This window comes from Pogona vitticeps, chromosome 6 (genome assembly GCF_051106095.1).
Source record: "Pogona vitticeps strain Pit_001003342236 chromosome 6, PviZW2.1, whole genome shotgun sequence".
NCBI lineage: Eukaryota > Metazoa > Chordata > Lepidosauria > Squamata > Agamidae > Pogona > Pogona vitticeps.
In genome coordinates this window covers 15,292,364-15,313,340 of record NC_135788.1, presented here as the reverse complement: position 1 = coordinate 15,313,340, position 20,977 = coordinate 15,292,364, and the positions used below count along the sequence as shown (strand labels likewise).

The 20,977-nt window shown below is 38.1% G+C and overlaps 1 protein-coding gene across 4 annotated transcripts in view; it reads right to left on the bottom strand.

Annotated features, from left to right (window-relative positions):
* Positions 1–20,977, bottom strand: part of NRP1 (neuropilin 1) — a 147,237-nt gene that overhangs the window by 58,306 nt on the left and 67,954 nt on the right. For all 4 annotated transcript variants that reach the window (XM_073002950.2, XM_073002952.2, XM_073002954.2 and 1 more), the window contains exons 4-6: positions 20,456–20,683; positions 10,378–10,533; positions 5,851–6,017 (exon numbers count right to left, since the gene is read on the bottom strand). In XM_073002950.2, the coding sequence (XP_072859051.2) occupies positions 5,851–6,017; positions 10,378–10,533; positions 20,456–20,683 (551 nt within the window). The remainder of the gene's footprint in view (positions 1–5,850; positions 6,018–10,377; positions 10,534–20,455; positions 20,684–20,977) is intronic.

The following is a 20,977-nucleotide window of genomic DNA, read 5'->3' as shown; positions in this document are numbered from 1 at the left end:
GTTAAATGTATCATATTAAAGGGATTTCCCCCAGACAAATAATTTAGCATAGCAACAGAGGAGTTGGGCAAAGCTTCTGTCTAGATTTACTAAAGTTAGTGACAGAACAATTCAAAACTCAAGAGATACAAGGTGCTAATGGTGTATATAAGCACACAGGTTTTGCTGAAGGACCTCTAAGACATATGAAAGTTGTTTAAATGCAGTGGCTTCATATGTACTGCTTAAATGTAACAGTTGGTCCTAAATGTGCACATTAAATATACTCTGTAAAAATACAATTACTGCTGCCAGGGCAACAATCTGCCATCCATTGAAAAGGAACGTATTGAGAGTGTAGTCATAAAATCCTTGCATGTTATGGATCTGATTAAGATTTCACTCCCTTAGGATTCCCAATTGCACAATAACAGGAGTTCCTTAGTTTTTAAATACCACAGACAGGAACAGATTTCACTAAAACCAGATGTGGAACCCTTGGGTTGGCTTTCTTGCTGGTTTTGACCGTTAGAATGGTTGGTAATTGATGCCTATTAACATGTTTGTTGTTCAGATAGACGAAACGGAAACAGTATACTGTTTTCCCATGAAATGATATGTTAATAAGGGGCAGTTAGACTTGCCCTTCAACTACAGTTGCTTACTCTTAAGGTTAAAGGGATGTGTGGAAAAAAATGGCAATATTAGTACTAATTCTAAAAATAACACAACAGTAATACATGCTATCTCACTTTGGTAGAGAACTGAACCACAAGCAGACCATAACACTAATCAATTAATTGCTGTAGTTGCCCTTCAATTAAAGGGTTGTTTGGAAAAATATAAAAATATTTATACTAGCAATATTGAAAATGACGAAGGTGACAACAACAGCAACGCAGGTACAGGATACCTGAAGCTGGTACACCACCTTATTGAAATTATGAGGATAAAACAGGAATACAATAATCGGCTCTTTATATTTCCTGCTCACCATCAGTTACTTCCAAAAAGCTAAATTTTCTCTCTGTTTTTGCTCGTAAAATTACTAAATACTTCTGTACAGGCAGAATATACACAACTTACAGTTGACCATGTTCTTTTAAAATGCAGCTGATACATTTATCATTATATCCCCCACTCATTTTTTGCAATTCATTGTGAATGATTTTTTTTTTACTATCCTCTGGATGCAAATTATTTCAGTTATTTGACAACTGTTGAGCTGAGGCTCTAGAACGATGATCTTTCTCTGGACATTTTTTCCCTTCAATCAGATGAGTATCTTTTATTTTCCTGACAATGATCAATTCAACTTTCAGAAACAGGACTCCTTTAAATAGAGGTTCCCATTTGTACTCAACCATCTTCTCTAGAAATTTGTGTGTGGTCAAAAATGTTCATTTAGCTACTATGTCAGGATGGAAATCTAGAGTGATTTTAATCTGCTCTTCACATGTTACTGATCTTTCTCTGGCCTATATCTATAGTTTCTACTTCTTTGAACTTGGAAAGTAATACATTTTATGAAAAATAAATAAATACCATAAGTTGTCCATTGTTTGGTCCTTCTGTATTTGAATTCAATCAAACAGAGCAAGTTCTGTCCCAGCTCAATGCTCTCCACCTCAACCTTCCCATATGCCTTTTAACTTCTGGGCCAAATTATACATTACAGATAACATATCATTAGAACTGGGAATTCCTTCAGAGTTGTATGTGATTGTCAAAGCCTGAGCTTTTTTCAACTCCCATAATTTACAAATTACCTTGTCTGTTTTTGTGGTTGGGCCTCAGGACATAAGCACATTCTTCTGAGTCTGATTTGTCAGTATCCAGGCATATTCAGGCAATATTTATTGGTATATAATTATCACAGAAAGAGACGAATGCTCTAGCCCTGTCTGGCTCTGTCCCTGGTTTCATGTAGAGTAACAAGAAGAGGAGCTCCACTCTCTGAGGGGGTTTGCCAATTGAATTAACATTGTGGAAAATGAGAGTCTCAACTAGACATAGGCACGAATTAAAGAAAACAAATAACCATATTCATACAAAACAATGCCCTTGACAAATATGAACCAATGAATTTTTAGCAATTTTTAATTCATTGATTTGTTGAGCTATAAAATGATCCTCAGGCACATTAAAACAGCCACCAAGGACCTAGAGACACCAAAATTGGAAGGAAATTTCCCCTGAATCTCCTCTACAAGCTCTGCAAGTTTGGTGATGTTTGAGTTTCGGACATTCAAGTTATCCACCCACAAAATGGGTCCCCCAGGAAAATGCCCTTTAGCAGCTGGCTCAGGGAAACTATCACTTTGGATCTGGAAATCCCACAGAATGATGATGATGATGATGATGATGATGATGATGATGATGATGATGATGATGATGATGATGATAATGATAATGATAATGATTAGCCCCTGTGGATCATTGAGTCCAGCCCCTGTCAAGGAAGTACAGTGGGGAATTGAACTCCCAACCTCTTGCTCCACAGCCAGATTCCCAAACCACTGAGCTATCAATGAGTTCATCTGCTCCATGATGAGGCGATCACTAAAGCACGTCTTCACCCTTTGGCATATTTCCTCCATTGTAACGTCTCATCACTTTCCTGTTATCATTAGTTGAAACCTCTGTTGCACAACCTATCCATGTAAAACTGGTAACATCATCAGCTGTGGTGATTTTCTGGAAATAAAAAAACTGATCCCCTCTGAATGTTCTGAGGCTCCCTTAGGATCCCTTTCATCATTGGGTAGTTGTTGGGGCTGTGGGATAGGAAGAGAGTCTTTAATTTCAGAAAATTGTTGCTGGCAGTAAAACTAACCTGATGGCAGCAATTTTCAAAAATTACAACTTTCCCCCTGACCTCCAACGGTTTCCCTACAAGTGGGCATTTTTTTCATTCCTGAAAAATAGCTGTGTCTGATGACATCATTAGCCTTATGCAGTGTAACTTACAGCAACAGGATTTCAGTCATTGTTTTGCTGTTGCTGCCACTGCTGCTGCTATTTTAATTATTCTTCTTATGAGGCACCATTTGAACCTTTTGATTTCGTCTAAATGATTGGTTAAAAGTGAACTGCGGGAAAAATTCCAAACTACAAATCAGATTTTTTTTTAAAAAAAAAAAACTAGATTGTGAAGCAGTCAATGCGAGCATGATTTTTTAAAAAACGAGGATATGGAAAAATATGAAGGACCATTTTGATGTTTGCTACACATCTGTGCAAATAAATAGCAGTAATTAAAGCCAGCATCTTTTGACTGATAGTCAAAGTTTGTTAGATTTTCCTACTACGTAATCCTTGTGGGTTCTGAATCAACTTTATTTTTGTTTGCCATACTGAAGGGTGATTAAAATTATCATTTACAATTAACTGGTTTTCAGCAGCTCAGGATGTGCTGAGGCCTCATAAGCTGGACACCTGAGAGTCCCAATGTGTACTAAAGGATCAGGAATGAAAGATTTCCCCTGACTTTCTTCCCCTTGCTGATAACCAGTCAACATGTTTTTAAGCTTTCTTGCAGACAGCAAACCTCAGAGGAAACACTGATGTGAATGCTCTTATTGATGGCTAATGATGCATTATTCTTATATGTCAGTTAGATATTTCCTATGAAAAACAATAAACGCAGAAAGAATGTCCCAGTTATTTAAACTACTGGAGGTTTTCAATGCTGCATTATTAATCTAACAAATGTGAACATTTCTCTCCTGGCTCCTACTGTCATCAGCTGCATTTAGATCACAATTAAAGAGGAAAGTAAAGAGTTTAATTAAAATAGCATAGGGAAATATCTTCTGATATTTATTACAACCAGACTTTTTTTTTAAAAAAACTAACCATCAGTGTTCATTTGGCTCAATTCTGTAACAGTTCACATGGACAATTTCAATTTAAGCAGAAATGATAAAGGAAGTGTGAGCCTTGGTTATGCTTTTTGCAATTTATACACACCCACTACCAAAATCAGAAAATAAGAAAAGTTAGAGAAATGGTTTTGGTTCACCTGGATTAAATTTTTCAATCAATGAATCATGTGCAATTTTAAATGTTCATGAGAGGGGAGGGGGCATCGCTCTTCTAAATGTCTTTCCCATCCCATCTGCAGAAATAAGACAGTTCACAATCTGGCCAAAATCTTCCTGCATAGTTCCATAGGCTAAACTTAACTTTATAGTTCCCCTGCATCTTATGCTCCCATGCCTGTGTACAGCATACTCCTATATTTTAGATCTTATTTTAAACATAAACTTAATTCAACTTAAACCAGGGAAATCTCTGTTTTCCTATGCTCTCTGGCTCCATACTGTATTCTCTTGATTGGTCTAACAGACAGTATCTTTCACTGGATACCGATTCCAAACCATGTTTAATGGAGGGAAAAAGTAACACATCTTCCAGTTGTGTATCTAGTTCTGTAATCAGGTGCATGCCCATGGTCAAGAACAAGCTTGTTACTGCTGACACAAATGGAAAAACCAAAAGAACATTACTAATTCCCTGTTTTCCTATGGTAATGTTATATTGCCTTTTAGGGAAAATGTTCAACTCATATTTAGTTCCATCTTGTGTAGACACAGGTCTTTAGAAGTGAAATTCTCACCCACCTTCTCATGGCATCAAGTAGCTGTTGAGTACCATTTAGTCTGAAAGTTAGCGCAAGCTATTTCTTTATTCTAATTATTTTTTATCCCACCATTCTCTTTAAAAAGGAACCAAGGTGGCTTACATAATTAAAATACATTATTCAAAGTTAAAAGAGTAAGCGTACAAATACTAAAAATGATAAAAGAAATAACACATTAAAAGATGGCAAACAAAAGCAACACCAACAACTCCTTCAAAGCAGGAAGGCACAACCATCCATTTAAAACTCCCACTCAGTCATTAAGGGAAAGCTTGCCTGAAAAGAAAGGCTTTCACTGGCTTGCAGAAGGACAGCAAAGATGGGGCCAACCTGGCTTCCTGTGCAAGGGAGTTTCAAAGTCTGAGAGCAGTAACACAGAAGGTCCTCTCCCGTGTCCCAACTAAATGGACCTTTGAAGGTGGTGGGACTGAGAGAAAGAGCTTTCTTAATGATTTTATTACCTAAGCAAGGTCATAAAGGGAGGTGGAGTCCTTGAGATAACTTGGACCCAAGCTGTTTAGGGCTTTATAGGTTAGATCCAGCACTTTGAATTGTGCTTGGAAACAGATCGGAAGCCAGTGGAGGTGCTGTAACAGGCCGGTTATGTGATCCCTATGACCAGACCCTATTAGCAAACTGGCTGCTGCATTTTGGGCTTGCTGAAGTTTCTGAACACTTTCCAGAGGCAGCCCTCATGAAAAGTATGTCACAATAATCCAGCTGGGATGTAACTAAGGCAAGTGTCCCTATGGCCAGATCAGATCTCTTCAGGAAGAGGCATAGCTGGTGCACTAGTTTAAACTGTGAAAATGCACTCTTGGCCACTGCTGAACCCTGGGCATCCAGGCCAAGAGACGAATTCACCCTCAAGCTGCAACCTGTGTTTTTAGAGGGAACAGACCATTTCCCCACTAAAGCAAAATCTTTCATATTTGTGTCCAGAAGATTAAAAACAACAACAACACACAACAATATGGCAGGATGTTAGGTCCTGATATTTCCTTTTCTCTCTTTGCTCCATAGTAACAACTTTGAGTATCAGTCTATTTGTGGTATGTACCTAATGGAGGATATACACAGTATTTTCCAAACTGTGCAGAAGTAATTGTTATTTTGTACAACAGTACCATTCACCTTAGAAATATATTGTCCATGATTTCCCCCTTCTTTGGAACCAATAACCAGTTTTCTAATTTTTATGAAAATGGTTTGAGCATCTTTCGTACCTGTATCCATTCTCTGTTGGAATCTTCTCCAGGCGTCCACCCATTTTCAGGATAATTTAATCGAGACCTTTCAGAAGACCAGTTAGTGCTATACTGGGAAGAGGCACTTATTTGGTCAGAATGAATTTCACCAGATTCCATACCAAGTGGTTCGGCACACTGAAAATCTGAAAATAACCAAATGGTTAATAAAATGAGTTTTCCTAAAAGCAGGACACTGATGAAAAGAAGCAATGCCTGTAGTCCACATTTCTTGCAAGTGAATAACAAGTACCAGCATTGATGTTATTAGCTCAGTATAGCCTTCTTTCTTTGCAGTGCGGTGCCTAAATACTGTGAGGTCAGCTGTGTCCACACTGGGGCAGTAACATCTCTTTAAATATAGCATTATATTTTGGAAGCATATAAATATGGCAAAAGGTACAAAGCTTTCTAATGTCAGAGGAGTCTGATGTGTGTTAACTACCTGTGTTGAGGCAGGACACAGACTGCCACTTACCATAGTCACGAAAATGTGACCGGAATTTGGGTTTGGCTTTTAGGTCTTGGATCTGGCAATTGTGTTGGCAACTGTGTTCGAGATCATTTGTCAAATAGAAATGCCATACAGAGAAGGGGTTTGCAAAAGTAATGTTAAAAAGTTAGAGTCTCCTCCCGCTTGAGTATGTCTGTCTAGTTATTTTCATGTATCAAAACTCAACATACTTATTTCTGACTTTCACTCTGTCACTGTGGCAGCTGTGAAACCTGTACTGAACGTTAACAAGAAACGGCACTCTGAACAATATTTTACACCTTCAAGAAAACTTGAATGGGCCATGGAAACTGAATTAAATCTGTGCTCATGCCTGGATCAATGTATCCAGGTGCCCAGTCCAAAGTAGGGCTGTGGTGATATAAAATGGAAAATCTATAGGATCATTTGAAGGCGTATCAACTCTGACCAGCCAGGATGGAACCTGTGTATGTGTATGTGTGTCTCTGTGTGTGACTATGTATTTTTCTCTCTCACTCCCATCCCTGATAGTGTACAATTTACCCCCTATTTTCTTTTCTTTCAATTATAATGCAAGGGGACCTCCCTAAATAAGAGCAGATTTTGATCTGGTAGCTGATGTCCACTGTCTGGGTATTCTGGTATCAGACAGGCACCTCCCAGATATTGCAATTTTTTTAAAATGGAACTAATTACTCTTATAGTTCCAGTGCCCCAATAGTAGTTAATAACTGGAATCTTTTTTGCAGATTTAAAAAGTAATGACTTGTTTCCCCATTTTTCAAATGAAACCAAATAGACCAACGACCCACAACAAAATAGTTTACCTAAAAAATTAAATAAATCTGAATGCTACATTTTGCTGGCCTGTGATAAGAAGTACACACACCTTCTGTCTGCTGTGTCATTGCCTCTGAGTCACAACAGAATATAAGGGCACATTATAAAGTAACACTTTACCATGTAATATAATCCTCCTCCAGAATTTTGTGAGGCCACATCCCATAATGGAAAAAGCAACCTGACATTGCAGTTAAATTTCTAAAGCAATAAGTTGCCCTTTCCTAAATTATAATAGTACCAAAGCTTAGTTACATCTCTGTTATTATGCACAAAATTATTAGTTATGATTAGTTGTTTCCAAGTTTCCCCGAATCCTAGCCTCCCTCCAGCATATTCAGTATGGGGGTTAGCATTCCTCTGCCCTAGAATTGCTGGGAAATGTACAGGATGTTACATGTGCTTTATTTATAGACTTCCTTCTTCTATATAGGAGATAAAACAGAGCAGTGTCTATGACAAGCCTTAAATCCAAACCCTGGGAAGTACTAAATCTAACTGTAGCAATAAATATTAACAAGCAATGTGCTACAAAATGTTTTAAAAATACAACAGGGGTATGATTAGTCTTGTGTTCCCTTCAGTTAATTAGAGAAGGGGGGTATTCATATATGAATACGAATATCCCCACACAACTGGACTTAACGAGGGCCTGGCCTCCTGGGGCTGTACTGTCCACTCATGCATCTGGTGGTGGAAAAGCCTCACTTTTCCTTCCAATCACTCCCAGAGCCCCGCTTGGCTAGCCTCTCCTGGCAACGGGAGGGAGGGCGAATCTCTCTGCAAGGCTGCTGAATCGCTAGCCAAGCATTGCTCCAGGAGTGACTGGAAGGAAGAGTGAGGCCGCCTCTTGCGTGAGTGAGGGGGCTGGACCCTTGTTATGTCCCCCTGTGTGTGGGGATTCGTACATGAATACGAATAACCCCATCTCTAGTTTTAATTCTTTGTAAAGCTTTAAAGAAGCGTGCATGACCCAATGAGGCCTGGGTTGATCGGCTTTTTTGTTCTTCAAGAGAAACAATTTGGAAAAAACTGAAATAGAGATATCACAAAACCTTTTAAGAAGCATGTGGTGCTAATACAGACTTTTTTATACTATAGAATTTTCAGAGAAATTACGAATTATAGTGTTCTCCATACTTCACTTTGAGTCAGATATAAGATATTATTGTGTTCATACGGAAAATGTGATGGTCAGTAGACAAAGTCATGAATAAATGGCTGCTGCAATTTCATCATACAGGTAAAAAAATGTTAGGACCAGAAACTGGGGAGCTTGCATGGTTGCTCCAGATATTGAGTCATCAGGACTATTAATAAAAGGCCATCTTCCTAGATAACAAAGTATTCCCACATCTTGAACAAAACTAGTCACAAATAACTTTTTTTCAATATCTTAAGGCATAAATACATTTCATTACAGCTGTTTACATAATGAGAATAATGTCATTCTTTTTGTGGTGTATGTAAATTTCAGCTAATTTTACACAATATTTTGTAGTGCAGGTCAGTGATTTGTAGCAAATGCACCACATAAAGCAAAATCAAAGTTTCTCTTCCTTCAGCACTGTTTCTCCTAACTATTTTCAACAGCCAAAAAAGTTAAGATTTTCTTAAAACCTACTATAATGACATCTAATTACGTTAGAGGGCATTAGAAGCATAATAGTAACCAAGTACCTTTAAAAACTACATTTCAAAGCTCCACGGAGTGGAGTGATTCTGCTGCCCAGAATGATTCAGTAAGAAAGGCACTTGCTCATGCTATGACTTTTCCTGGGCAGTGATCCATTACCTTTTTTCTAGTCTTTGACTGATTCTAACTCTTGACTTATTTTCTAGCTCAGAATCCTGTTTCTCAGTTCCTTGTTCTCAGGAGATGGCTTAGCTTTGACACATGCAATATGAAATCTGCCATGGATTTTGATTTCCTGTGATTGTTGTTTTAATAAATAAATATTAATTGGGCTATATGAACTGGCTGACGTGCTGCTTTGGTGTTATGTTGCGCAAGCTTTGATCAATATTTTAACTTGTGCATCTATCTCCACATCACAGTGTGTAAGAATCAAGGCATTTCAGAGTGTCCCGATTGTCTCCTGAAAGCTTAGAAACTCAAAGAATCCTGGGCAGGATTTATACAGATCAGCAGGCACAGCTTTTGTCTTTTGCACAATTGTTTCCCATTTGCTGCTGTGGAGACCAGAAATGTGTTTTACACAATCCTACACATGTCCCAGTGCACATCCATAGAATGGTGTTCGTGCATCAGAACATCTGTTCAGGATACTAATATGTCAGATATATATTGTTATATACAAATGTCACAATTCATATTTAATCTAGCAGATGAAGTTTAATTGTTCCGCATCCATATGTATTTGCACATGGTATACTACACCCACACAAGAAATGTTCTTAATTTAGACAAACAGAAAACATATGAGCAATCAGGGAAAAGTTTGCAAATGAGTTGGGGTCTTAAGCTGCATGCGACTTGTACGGAGGCAGCTATGCCCCGTGTCTCTTTATGTTTCCTAAACCATATCTGTTTTAACGGAAGAGATATTTTTCTGTTACAGGATTTTATTTTATTATTTTAACTTTTTGTTCCAGTGAAGTTTCCTTCTCAGTTACAAAGGATTTTGATTCTCATATTTTGTTTTGTCTTTGTAAAAATGAGATGCCCCCAAAATAGGTTACAATGGAATGATTCAATATCAGCCCTTCCTAAACTAGACCTGTTGCAATAAATGGAACTTTTCAATCACAAACACCTTTAGACCCACCAATTTCAATGGATCTATTCAATATAGAAGCAACATTGAACTTATTCCAATGTGCTTAGAGGAATGACTTTATACAATAAATTGACAGCCTGTATCAAGACTTTGTACAACTTAGACCTTGGTTTAGATTCTACTGCACAGATGTATTATTTTCAGTTTCCACCTTAATGGGGAAAATCTACAACCTCATGACTTTTTAGAGAAACAAATCTGAAAGGAAACGTCTTCTGGCACTGATAATCAAAGGCTAGCCACTTTAAAAACATGCACACATAGACACACGTGCGACAGAATTCTTATTTATCTAAGGTTTCTCTAAATATTTCATGCAGCCCCCAGCAGGTGAAGAAACATGACGGAGAAGGCTCAGCACGTAGCTCTGCAGGACGGATAAACACTGACCTTCTGATACACTGTTTTGCAAGACAGTGTAATTTGCAGCGAATCCTTCTTTTGCTATTGCACTGTCGGTGTAGAAAACCAAAGACAGAATGCCAGTCGAAGAGCGGACACGGCCTGGTGTGTTCTGCCCACAGTATCGGCCTATGTGAGGGCCAACTGAAAGGAAACAAAAGGATAATATTTATTTGCAGCAACGGAAGACGGTATACTATAACCTCCTGATGAGAGGCCTTTACAGAAAATAGGGCATATCCTAGAATACTAGCTGTAAACAATCTATTGGTCCATCCCACCACAGACTCCCAGAGATGTTCATGATTTCCTTTAGTCTGTGACTCGATTAGTATTTTTCAGAGTAATCCGCCTATAAGCATGTGGTTATCCTTCATATTACTTACCCCTCTGAATTTTGTAATACTGTACAATTCTCAGCTCAAACACACATATACAAAATGCTTATTTTAGGATTACATGTGCTTTAAAAGTGCATAATTAGGGTTTGATCACATCTGCCAAAAGAAGCCCAATTATACCGTTACGGCTGATATTTGGATTGTTTCAAATTTTTTCTGTTCAAATGATACACTGCTAGTATTGATTCATTTGGCCCGGCAATTGGGCTATTTCCTCTTTGCCAGGAGGCTGATTTTAAATTGTACCCATGATAAAGCGCTTCATTCCTTGTCATTTTAGTTTGTGTGAACACTGCTGTAGACTTATTTCCTTTTCAAAGGGGGTGGGTTTCTGGGCGCTGTGTTCACTTCATGGCCGCTGTGCTTGTACTTTAAAAGGTATATCGACAGATTGCCACTGCTGTTAGCAAAAACAACATGAATACATTGCTCACAAGGAGATTGTCTGAAGGACACAGCCTTCCCCTCTTCCTTGCAGGTGAAAGAGGGCTTGAGTGGCAAAGAACATTTCCCACTTTGAACTGTAAGGAAAGGAGCATTGCATTATTGTCTCTCTCTCTTTTTTAACCCTGCTCTTCGCAATATTTTGTAAGTCTTTCAAAACCCGCTTACTCCTCCTGATGCTGTGCAAAAGGGTAAAGAAAAATGAAAGATATGCAGGGAAGTAAGGAGAAGGGAATGAGTGAGTAAAGGGGGAAAAGGGAAAAAGAGAGGAGGAGAGAAGGCTCTGACATCTCTATTGCTCTGCTGATATATGGCTTTTGTTATTTTTTTTTAAAAAGGACAAGCCTCCCCTCGATTGCCCCAAGAAACAATAGAGAAAATGATTGATACAAAATGTATTGATACGAAGTGTAGCCTGCTCTAACAGTTCAAACAGCAGCTCTAAAACCTGTTGTGTAAAATAAGCCTGCAGAAGGGCAACAATGTTACTTGCAGGGAGTGATTTTTGTTAATTAAAGACTTCCTTCTATCCAGTGAGTTCCCCAGCCACTGGTCAATTTGTTCTACAAGATAAAATTCATGAGAAATGAAGACATTTTTGCATGCATAGCTGCGAAACAGATTTCAACCAGTATAGGAGCTAGTGAGAAGGAAAGCTGAATGGCATTTTCTGTAACATTCACTGCATGTAATAGAGGTAATCATCAAAGCTACCAACATGTCATCGAAGCTACCAACATGAATTTGACCAAACTCCGGGAGGCAGTGGATGACAGGAGGGCCTGGCGTGCTCTGGTCCATGGTGTCACAAAGAGTAGGACACGACTTAACGACTAAACAACAACAACAATAGAAGTAAACTTGGGACTATCAAGGATGCAGATGCAAACAGAGCACAAAGCCAGTATCTTACTGTAAAACAGATCACCAGAATATACTAACACAATCCTGGAAAAAACCCACATCAAAACTGAATGGATTTCAAGACAGATTCCAAACTAAATTAGTACAGCCACAACAATACACACCAATCACCCATCTACAGAAAAAGACAAAAGCCTATCTCACAGCCATAAATACTGCACTCCCAAGCCAACTACACCAGAGCACAGGTTGCTGTCCTCTGAAGATGCCGGCCACAGAGACTGGCGAAACGTTAGGAAGAACAACCTTCAGAACACGGCCAAAGAGCCCGAAAAACCCAGAACAACCATTAAATTAGTCACTCTTTGTTCCCTTTGAAATCCATACGGCTAATGTTAGTCAAGTTTTACTTTTCACATTGATTTCACAGTGTGGCTATGTTCCACAGGTGTGACTAAGTCTAGAGCCAATCATGTGTGTATATACACACACGTGTGTGTCTAAATGTGTTTATATGGCTGTGCATATACAGGAAAAGTCACATATAGCACAGTTACATTACAGAATCCATATAAAGACGAATTAGTGTCATGACAAATAAAACATTGTAATTTGTCATGTTGCTAATTACTGTTTTTAGAAGATGATGTGATATCCTGTAATTTTATGTCCTTCATGTGCTTTAATATAAGCCGGCATGTCAGTCTGTAACACTGGTAAATTGCATATGTTCTGGTTTTCAGGGGTTACTCTTCTGCTTTTCTGTTTCAGTCCATAAACTGCTGGGTAGGATGCTTGTACCTCCTCACGACTTTCATTACTAACACAATGTCAGCAGAAGCAGGCATCAGGGGTTGTTCAGTAAATTCAGAGAAATGCCTGAGTGGCTATAACTGCCCAGCAATCAGTGACTCCCCCCCCCCGCCGCCCCCAGTTTGGTCTGTTCCTATTTCTGCTTTCAGCAGCTTCAAACTCTTTTCCCCCATTGCTTACACTGTAGCTTATACCACTATGGAAATCATTCACACTGAGTACAAAATATTTCATTTCTGTTACCATAATATCCCTCCAGGGTATTAACTGATGATATATGCCACTGAAGTCACCTTTGGAAGTTTAAGGACAACAAATCTTTTACTACTAAAAACGTATAACAGGATTGGTTAAGGTTCTTAAACCTAAGAGCCTCTTACCACAATTTCCATATGGCTAAGAGCCAAATACTACAGATTCTGTTCCTTTCAAGTAATTTGTTTCTTTACTCTCAAGAATTAAATCAGCACTCATTGCTTCTTCTCTTTCAGTGGCTTTTCCCATAACCTCCCAGTTCTGTCATAATTTCCATGCACACTAAAACAGGTCAAAATTCTGTTACTTAGCACAATAAATCGTACTAGAGTAGCCCCAAGGAATCAAATGGCATTAAGTGAGTCAGTTCTCCATTCTGTTGATTCAAACCAGCCTGCTCTAACTGCGACTCACTCTGCTACACAACAGGATTTTGGTCAATGTTACTTAACAGAGTTTAAATATTTTGCAGCAAGTAAAGCAGCATTCACCATTCATCCAGAATGCCCAAAGTCTCTGGTTTATTGATTGATTGACTGATTGATTGATTGCATTTATATGCCGCCCATTTAGACATAGTCTACTCTAATGGTAATCACAGAGATTTTCAGGAGTGCCAATTCAGTGGGCAGGATACCTGCAACCTGCACCTGAATTATGTTATCATGCATGGTACTCACTGCAGACGTGTTTTAACAAAATCAACATGTATGGGACAAAGCAAAATACAATTCATATATGCTTACAATTAGTTGCACTATTTCTTGTAAAGTTGGAAGGACCATGGAATAGGCAAGCATGGAGAGTGCCTTCTAAAAGATCAATTGCAGTTGTGAGTGTATATTTACATCATGAAACTGATGGCAATGACAATCTTATTAAAAATAGCAAATGAGAAGTAAAATTCTGTTTATTTATTTTTTGCTGTGTTGCAATAACACACTTTCTATGAAGATAATGGCCAGAATTCAAATGTTCGTGTGTGCTTAGGCAAAACAAATTATGTAAGCCATGCTGGCAAATTCTTAATAATTACCGTATTTTTCCGTGTATAAGACGCCCCCATGTATAAGACACCCCCACTTTTCTAACTCAAAAGTAAGAAATCTAAGTGGGACTTAGCAAGTGTAGGGGGAAAAGGATCAAAGCCCTGCAGGATCACTTTGATCCCTGCTTTCCCTTCCACTTGTTTTTGTTCTCTCTTCAGCTTACTTCCATGTAGAAGACGGCCCTCAATTTTTATTCTAAAGATTTTAGACAAAAGTATAGTCTTATACACAGAACTGGTTGAGTTCCTGGGTATTTCTGAATCAGATGGGTTCATAAGAATGCAGTGGCTGTTACACGCCATCAGGTTGTCTCTGACTTATGGCAACCCTATAAATGAATGACTGCCAAAATGTCCCATCCTTAACAACCCATCTTGCCCAACTCTTGTAAACTCATGGCTATGACTTTCTTTATGGAGTCAATCCATCTCCTAGTAGGTCTTCCTCTTTCCCCACGTGCTTCCAATCCTCCCCACCAAAGTTGTTGTCTTCAAGCTTACCTATTGTTTTTTTTTTTTCAGTGTGTCTTGCCTTCCCATCTCTAATTGGCTTAAGGCAGAAGGCACTAATGTCCCAGAATATCTTGATAATAGCAAAGTGACTACGTTGTATGGAATGATTTGATTACTTTAATAGGATTGCTACTTTTGCAAGAGATAATAACAGCCTGGTTGGAAATCCCAGTAGAGATCTCTGTCCCAGTGTCAGCATTTAAGTCTCTTTAGAGACTTCTTCTTTACAGAAAAAGCCATACAGGTCTACTGACCTCAACCTGACACTGCTCATCACATCTAACCTATATGCATCCAAAGTGTTATCTGCAGTGGATGTAACTGTGTAGAATTTGCATGTTTGATTCATAATCTGCAAATAAGTAACAGACATAGAACTTAACAAGTGTTGGGTGTACATTTGGTTTTAATTGTTTATAGATATATTTTCTTCAGTCTCTTAATTAAGTTCCTCTGGGAGCTTGATGCTTATTTTGTGATGGCTATATATAAACAGAAAGACTCGTGGGATACAAACAAAAGAAATTGCTCATGATTTTAGGGAAGGGGCACTCTGTTTACCGGGCAGGTTCGTAAGCCACAACCTGAAGCACTGAAAGGATCTGGCAACTTTTGCAGCAGTTAAAAAGGCCCTTTTCATTTACAGATTACAGATCCTCTTACCCCACAACACATATATCACAATGCTCCATGGAGTTTTATGTGCTTTACCTTACATCTGACTGGTCAAGATCCAGGATTTTCCTGCTTTCTCCCCCATCTTTGCCCTTCTCTCTGGTGGGAAAACATCCATGTCTCTGCCCCTTTGATCACTCTGCTCACTGAACTCTAAGAGCAGAAGAAAAGGACTCCCTCTATACCAAACCCTACCTCCCATTTCCAGCAAGGAATTTCCATTGAAATAACAAACAGAAGGAAACTGGTTTCCAATAGTTTCACACTTTAAAGAGTCAGTGTTACTCATGGGTTTATAATTTTTAAAGACATATATGCTGTCATTTAAAATTTCATTCTTGTGAATCTTGCCGCTAGATATCACAGTTGTGTTCTTCTATCTAGCTGTGTCAATTCAGCAGCCAAATGCTTTGTAGAATATGACATAAAGAGGTATTGAATTTTCTTACACAACATGTAAGACTTTGCCTACTGAGCTAATGCAATATTGATCTGACCCGAAGTGGATGAAACAGAGGTTTTTAGTCTTCCCATATAAACAGGGAGTACATTTAAACTTTTCTCTTTTAATTTCAATTTTAGCCTTCCAAAGTTGCGAATGACAATAAATTACTTAATAATGTGTAAAAGGAGTCCACACTAAATGGTTCACTGTGGAGAAAACATCATGGCCAATAATTCATGAGATTATATCACTACCTGCTTAGCTAAAATGTGTCAGTCTTTCCTGAAGGCTCCTATTAATCTTTCTTTGCCTTGTAATTTGTGAGCTAAGGGTCAAATGGATTTCAGCATGGCAAAGCTATTTTTCGCTGCTCAACTGCAATTATAGAGTGGGAGGACTCATTTGAAGTTAATGCTAGAAAATATTGTATTTCAAGGGTCGCAATGTTTAGTTTTATTTTAATAGTGCCAGAACTAGAGCTCTGTGATTAGGAGAGACTGAACTGTTGCTTAAAGAATAGTGCAATGAAAATATTCTTTGCTCATTGCTTTTCCAAACTCTAAGACGTTGATCTCATAGGAAGATAAATACTGTACATGGGACTACTCCTGTAGAATGGGCATTGTTTGCCTATTCCTTAAGAAATTTTCAAAAGCAATCCTAAACCAAGCCCTGCAGTAGCTAGATATACAAATGAAGTGGTATACTATGAAGTCATAATGTTTATCTCATTGGTTTGTAGCTTACTTTCAGAGCAAGGTGCTCTTCAAGCCCTAAGAGCAAAATGGATATGCCATTTTTCTGGTCAGATGCTAACCCCAGCATACATGCATGTGCACATCCACATACAGACGTGTTGGAATAAAGGTATATTTCATGTGCACAGAAATGAATGTAAGCACTTCTAATATTGACGATGGCAGTAATGTTTTCCCTGTGACACTCAAATGATATGTAAACTTTCTTAAAGTGCCTTTTGAGCCTCCCAAAGGCATTCTATACGCTAAGCCTCAAAGAAATGTATGATGAATATGTGTAATTCATCACAGCAGCTCTGCATGACTTGGAGTAATCCATTTTTCTTGAGAGTAATCAGTGGTTTGCATTTAGGCTGGCTGCTCTTACGTACACTATTGCCTCAGGCAGAGGCATTTTGCGGTCTGCTTTCTGCAGATTTAACCACATAGCCTTTCATTTTACTGCAGTTCACTTCGTACCTTGTACCATCTCCCCATGCCAAAGGGATTCCTCTCTTATTATACAGTTGTTTGCAACTATTTTAACTGTTTATTCACTGGGCTTACGTCCAAATGATTTGGGTGGGTAATGATGGGAACAGATCTTGCTGTTGCTAAGTTTTTTATCTGCAGGGTCTGGCGGCTTTCCTTTGTTCTTTGAACTTCTCGGAGGGGACCGAAGAATTATGTAACATCATGGAAATATAGTCCTTGGTCAACTAGTTTGCTGAAAGCCCAAAGCCTATGATATTATCCATTGCTACTGTTCATAGTTAATGTCACTCATACTAGTCTTCTATTGATCCCAAAGGAAAAATGTGCATCATTTCATGCCTTTTAAGAGAACATATTAAATAATGACTAATGGTACAAGCTGACATTTCATGTGCCTACACCTGCTAAATCATGCACATATAGAAAGTACTGTACTCTCATCCCAGGAAAGATGTGCCAGCTAAGTAGTTACAGAAATATGTATTTTAAATGTCACAATTCTAATTTGTATCACCTAAACAAGGATTCCCATTGTGGTGTAGTGGATAAAGTAATGGACTAGGACTCTGGAGAACAAGGTTTGAATCCCTGCTCAGCCGCATAAACTTACTGAGGGATTGGAACTGCTAAAAGCATGCCCTAAATATCTCACTTACCTTGAAAACCCTTAGGGTTGCTATAAGTCAGTTCGGACTTGATAGCACCCTAACACAAACAAAACATACTTTAAATTTATAAGACTTGCTTACAATGGCTTCAGTGCAATCATTTTCTTGAACCAGAAAATGACTACTTTAGGTGTAAGTATATGAAATATTTTCTATGAGATTAGTGTCAAGGTCATTTGGCTGATTGGTCTTTTTCTCCACACATCAGTTGTAATAAAAATTTCTACTGGTATTCACCCTTGAAAGCTTCTTGCAATGGAGAAAAGCCTATTATTAAATTTAAAGGCACAGTTATACTACTGTTACAAGGCTGTTCTCATGGGCAGGTTAAATACTAGATAGTTATTCAGTCATTATTTATTTTTTTGGTCCACTGTTAAATACTGAAAAGGATTTGAGGGAACGATGACAAAGCTATCTAATCTTAAAACAAATACACGCAAACATGAAAACTAGATTGCCATTTACTTTTAAAGGTCTAAAGCTTCTGTTAAAAAGATTTAGCCTCCACAATGCATAAGCAGAATCATATTAAAATATTAGATTTAGTGAGAGAACTGTACATCTTTTAAACATGATCAAAATAAGCTCTTTAAAATTAGCCATTTTAAGCTGAAAAGAGCACTAGAAATATTAAATATGGATTTTAAATTGTGGCTATTATGAATAAAAGCCAACCAGAGAGTTTACAGAGCATAAAAATGTAGAATTGTGAATTGCATCAATACAGAGAACAAGGGCATACCTATTGTATTATAGAATACTTTCCCATGTAAAGAAACTCTCCATGTGTTGCAGACTATTACATCAGGGAGAAAGTTTTTGAATCACCTCTCTGAGATATGTTGTCAGGCAAATGCTAGTGGCGACTGGGGGAAGAGGATTTATACTATTGCTGGTCACCGTTTTGCTGCTGGTCTTAAGTCTCCTTTGGAAAAGAAAGATGGGAGCCAGGTGTAAATCAGCCAGCCAGGTAAGTGTTATTCTCTTTTGGATTTGTTCTTTATTTATGAAGTCTTGATTATTTCACTATAATATGTAATCAGTTCCACACTTGTAACACTTTTGTTTTATTGGACATCATTGATATTTGATAAAGTATGTTTCTTCCTCTCATTCAAATGTGGTGCATTTTGATGAGTTTATTGTAGGCTGCTTTTAACACAGCGGAAAACAAATTCATTAACCAACCAACCCTGATGTAATAATTTGCTATACAAGTAGACTTTCTTCACATATGAAAGCATTCAATAATACAATATACAGACCACACTGCTGATTGCATTTTTTTGTAAGATGTAATCCATTTTCCATGCTGGAGAAACATAATTTTTGATTACATTGATGATCTCTTGGCAAAGTGTCCACAGGTTCTTAACTGGCAAATGTAAATAGATAAAATACAGTGAAACAAAAAAAATATCTTGTTGTTTGGGAAATGAAATTTTTTAAAGCCAGGTAATTTCTGCTACCCAACCAACTAATAGATTTTGCCTGAGGACAGAACTGAGAGGACAAAAAGAGGCAACCAAAATGTGTTTTTGTTCTTGCTTGTTGTGGCATGTATACAAAAAGCCAATAATTGCTTGCATGCCACTGCTTATACAATTCTCAAGGTTCCCTGGATTCTAACACTGGCATCGCAAGGGGAAGTTGTTGGCCTAGAAGAAATCTGACATTAAATTGCACTAAACCAAATGCTTGCCTAAGATGTGATCAACCTTGAGTTTCCAGAGATGAAGGCTACCACTTTATCCTCTTGTATAAGACCTGCACAGCTATCAGTGACTTATAAAGCCTGCACACTTCTTTCTGGAGATTAATCAGAGACTTCACAGAGTAAAATATTTAGGTTAATTTTGGGGTGCTTCCATGTTTACCCATTAGTCCCATATTGCCCAATGAAGAAATCTGAAGACCTTATAATCTTTTGCAAAACTTGTAGCTGCTCCTAATAAAAGGTATTGCCTGATTGCACATTTTGAATTTTTTTTATTCTTTTAAATTAATGTGACTACCTTCATTTTCCTGTTCCCTAACTTTCTTAGAGTACACACAAACCAGAAGACAACACCATCAAACCATTATGTTCTCCTTTTGCTAGGGATAACATGGAAAGTAAATCTCCAGACACTGCATCAGACAGAATTTATCACAAATGACTGAACCATACCTTTGCTCAGAGTGACGTCTCTATGTACATACAACATAAACTTTAGCACAAGGGCAATTTTTAAAGCCCAAATTCCTGTAATCAGAAACACTGAGCTGTCACCAGAAATGTCAAATTCTTAATATACCGCTCAGTTTATCTCTTAACTTTACCTCTTATGCTAGGAGTTTCCCAAAAAGTCTTATATTTGGCTACTGCTGATGAAGGCAGTGAAATGTTCAACAAGACGTCATCAAGAGATAAGGGGAGAGTCATATTTCATTTGTTGGAAAGTGTGAGAGACTAAATTTAGTCCTCCATTTTTGGCATTGTTACTATGGTTCTGATGTTCAGTCCCTGTCCTTGCCACATGCCATTTTTGGCATATTTCATGTACAAATCCTTGCACAATTGAGGTTATTCCTCATCTTTTGCTTTCCTGTGTTTCAAAACAAGCTTGGGCTTCATCTATTAAAAAATCCAATCTATCTTCTCCAGGATGTTATGGGATTACATTCCGGTGACATGCAGCTTTCTTTATGTCTCTGTGTCTTACCTTCAGGGAATCCATCCCAGATTTCTAATCGGTCATACCGGCAGAACACTCCTCCTGGTGGATTTGAATCTGGTTCTAGTTCAAAACTTTCAAACTCCAGTATGATCTCTGACATCTTTGGTGCAAAGACAATATAAGTGCATTCAAGGCTGTTGGGATATTTTTCCGGGAATCCTGGTGATCTGATCACCCCATTCATAGATGTGTAGTTTCTGGAGCACTCTGGTCCTGCAGAAACAAACAAACACAATAACCTGACTTAGTACTATTATGGCAGATTATAAAACAAATTGGACTGCTCCTAAACAGCAGTGCAGCATTTCAGTTAAATGCCTTACCTTAAAAACTATACTTGTTTCTGTTCCTGATAATTGGTATTAAAATGAAAATAACCTTTATAGCATAACATTCAATTTTCAATTTGTGGCAAAGTGTTCTGAAATAGAAAACTTGTGCCAGCACAGAATAAGGGGTGGGGGTGGGGATTTATGATACAGTCACATGGGAATGGTGGAAGTGTAA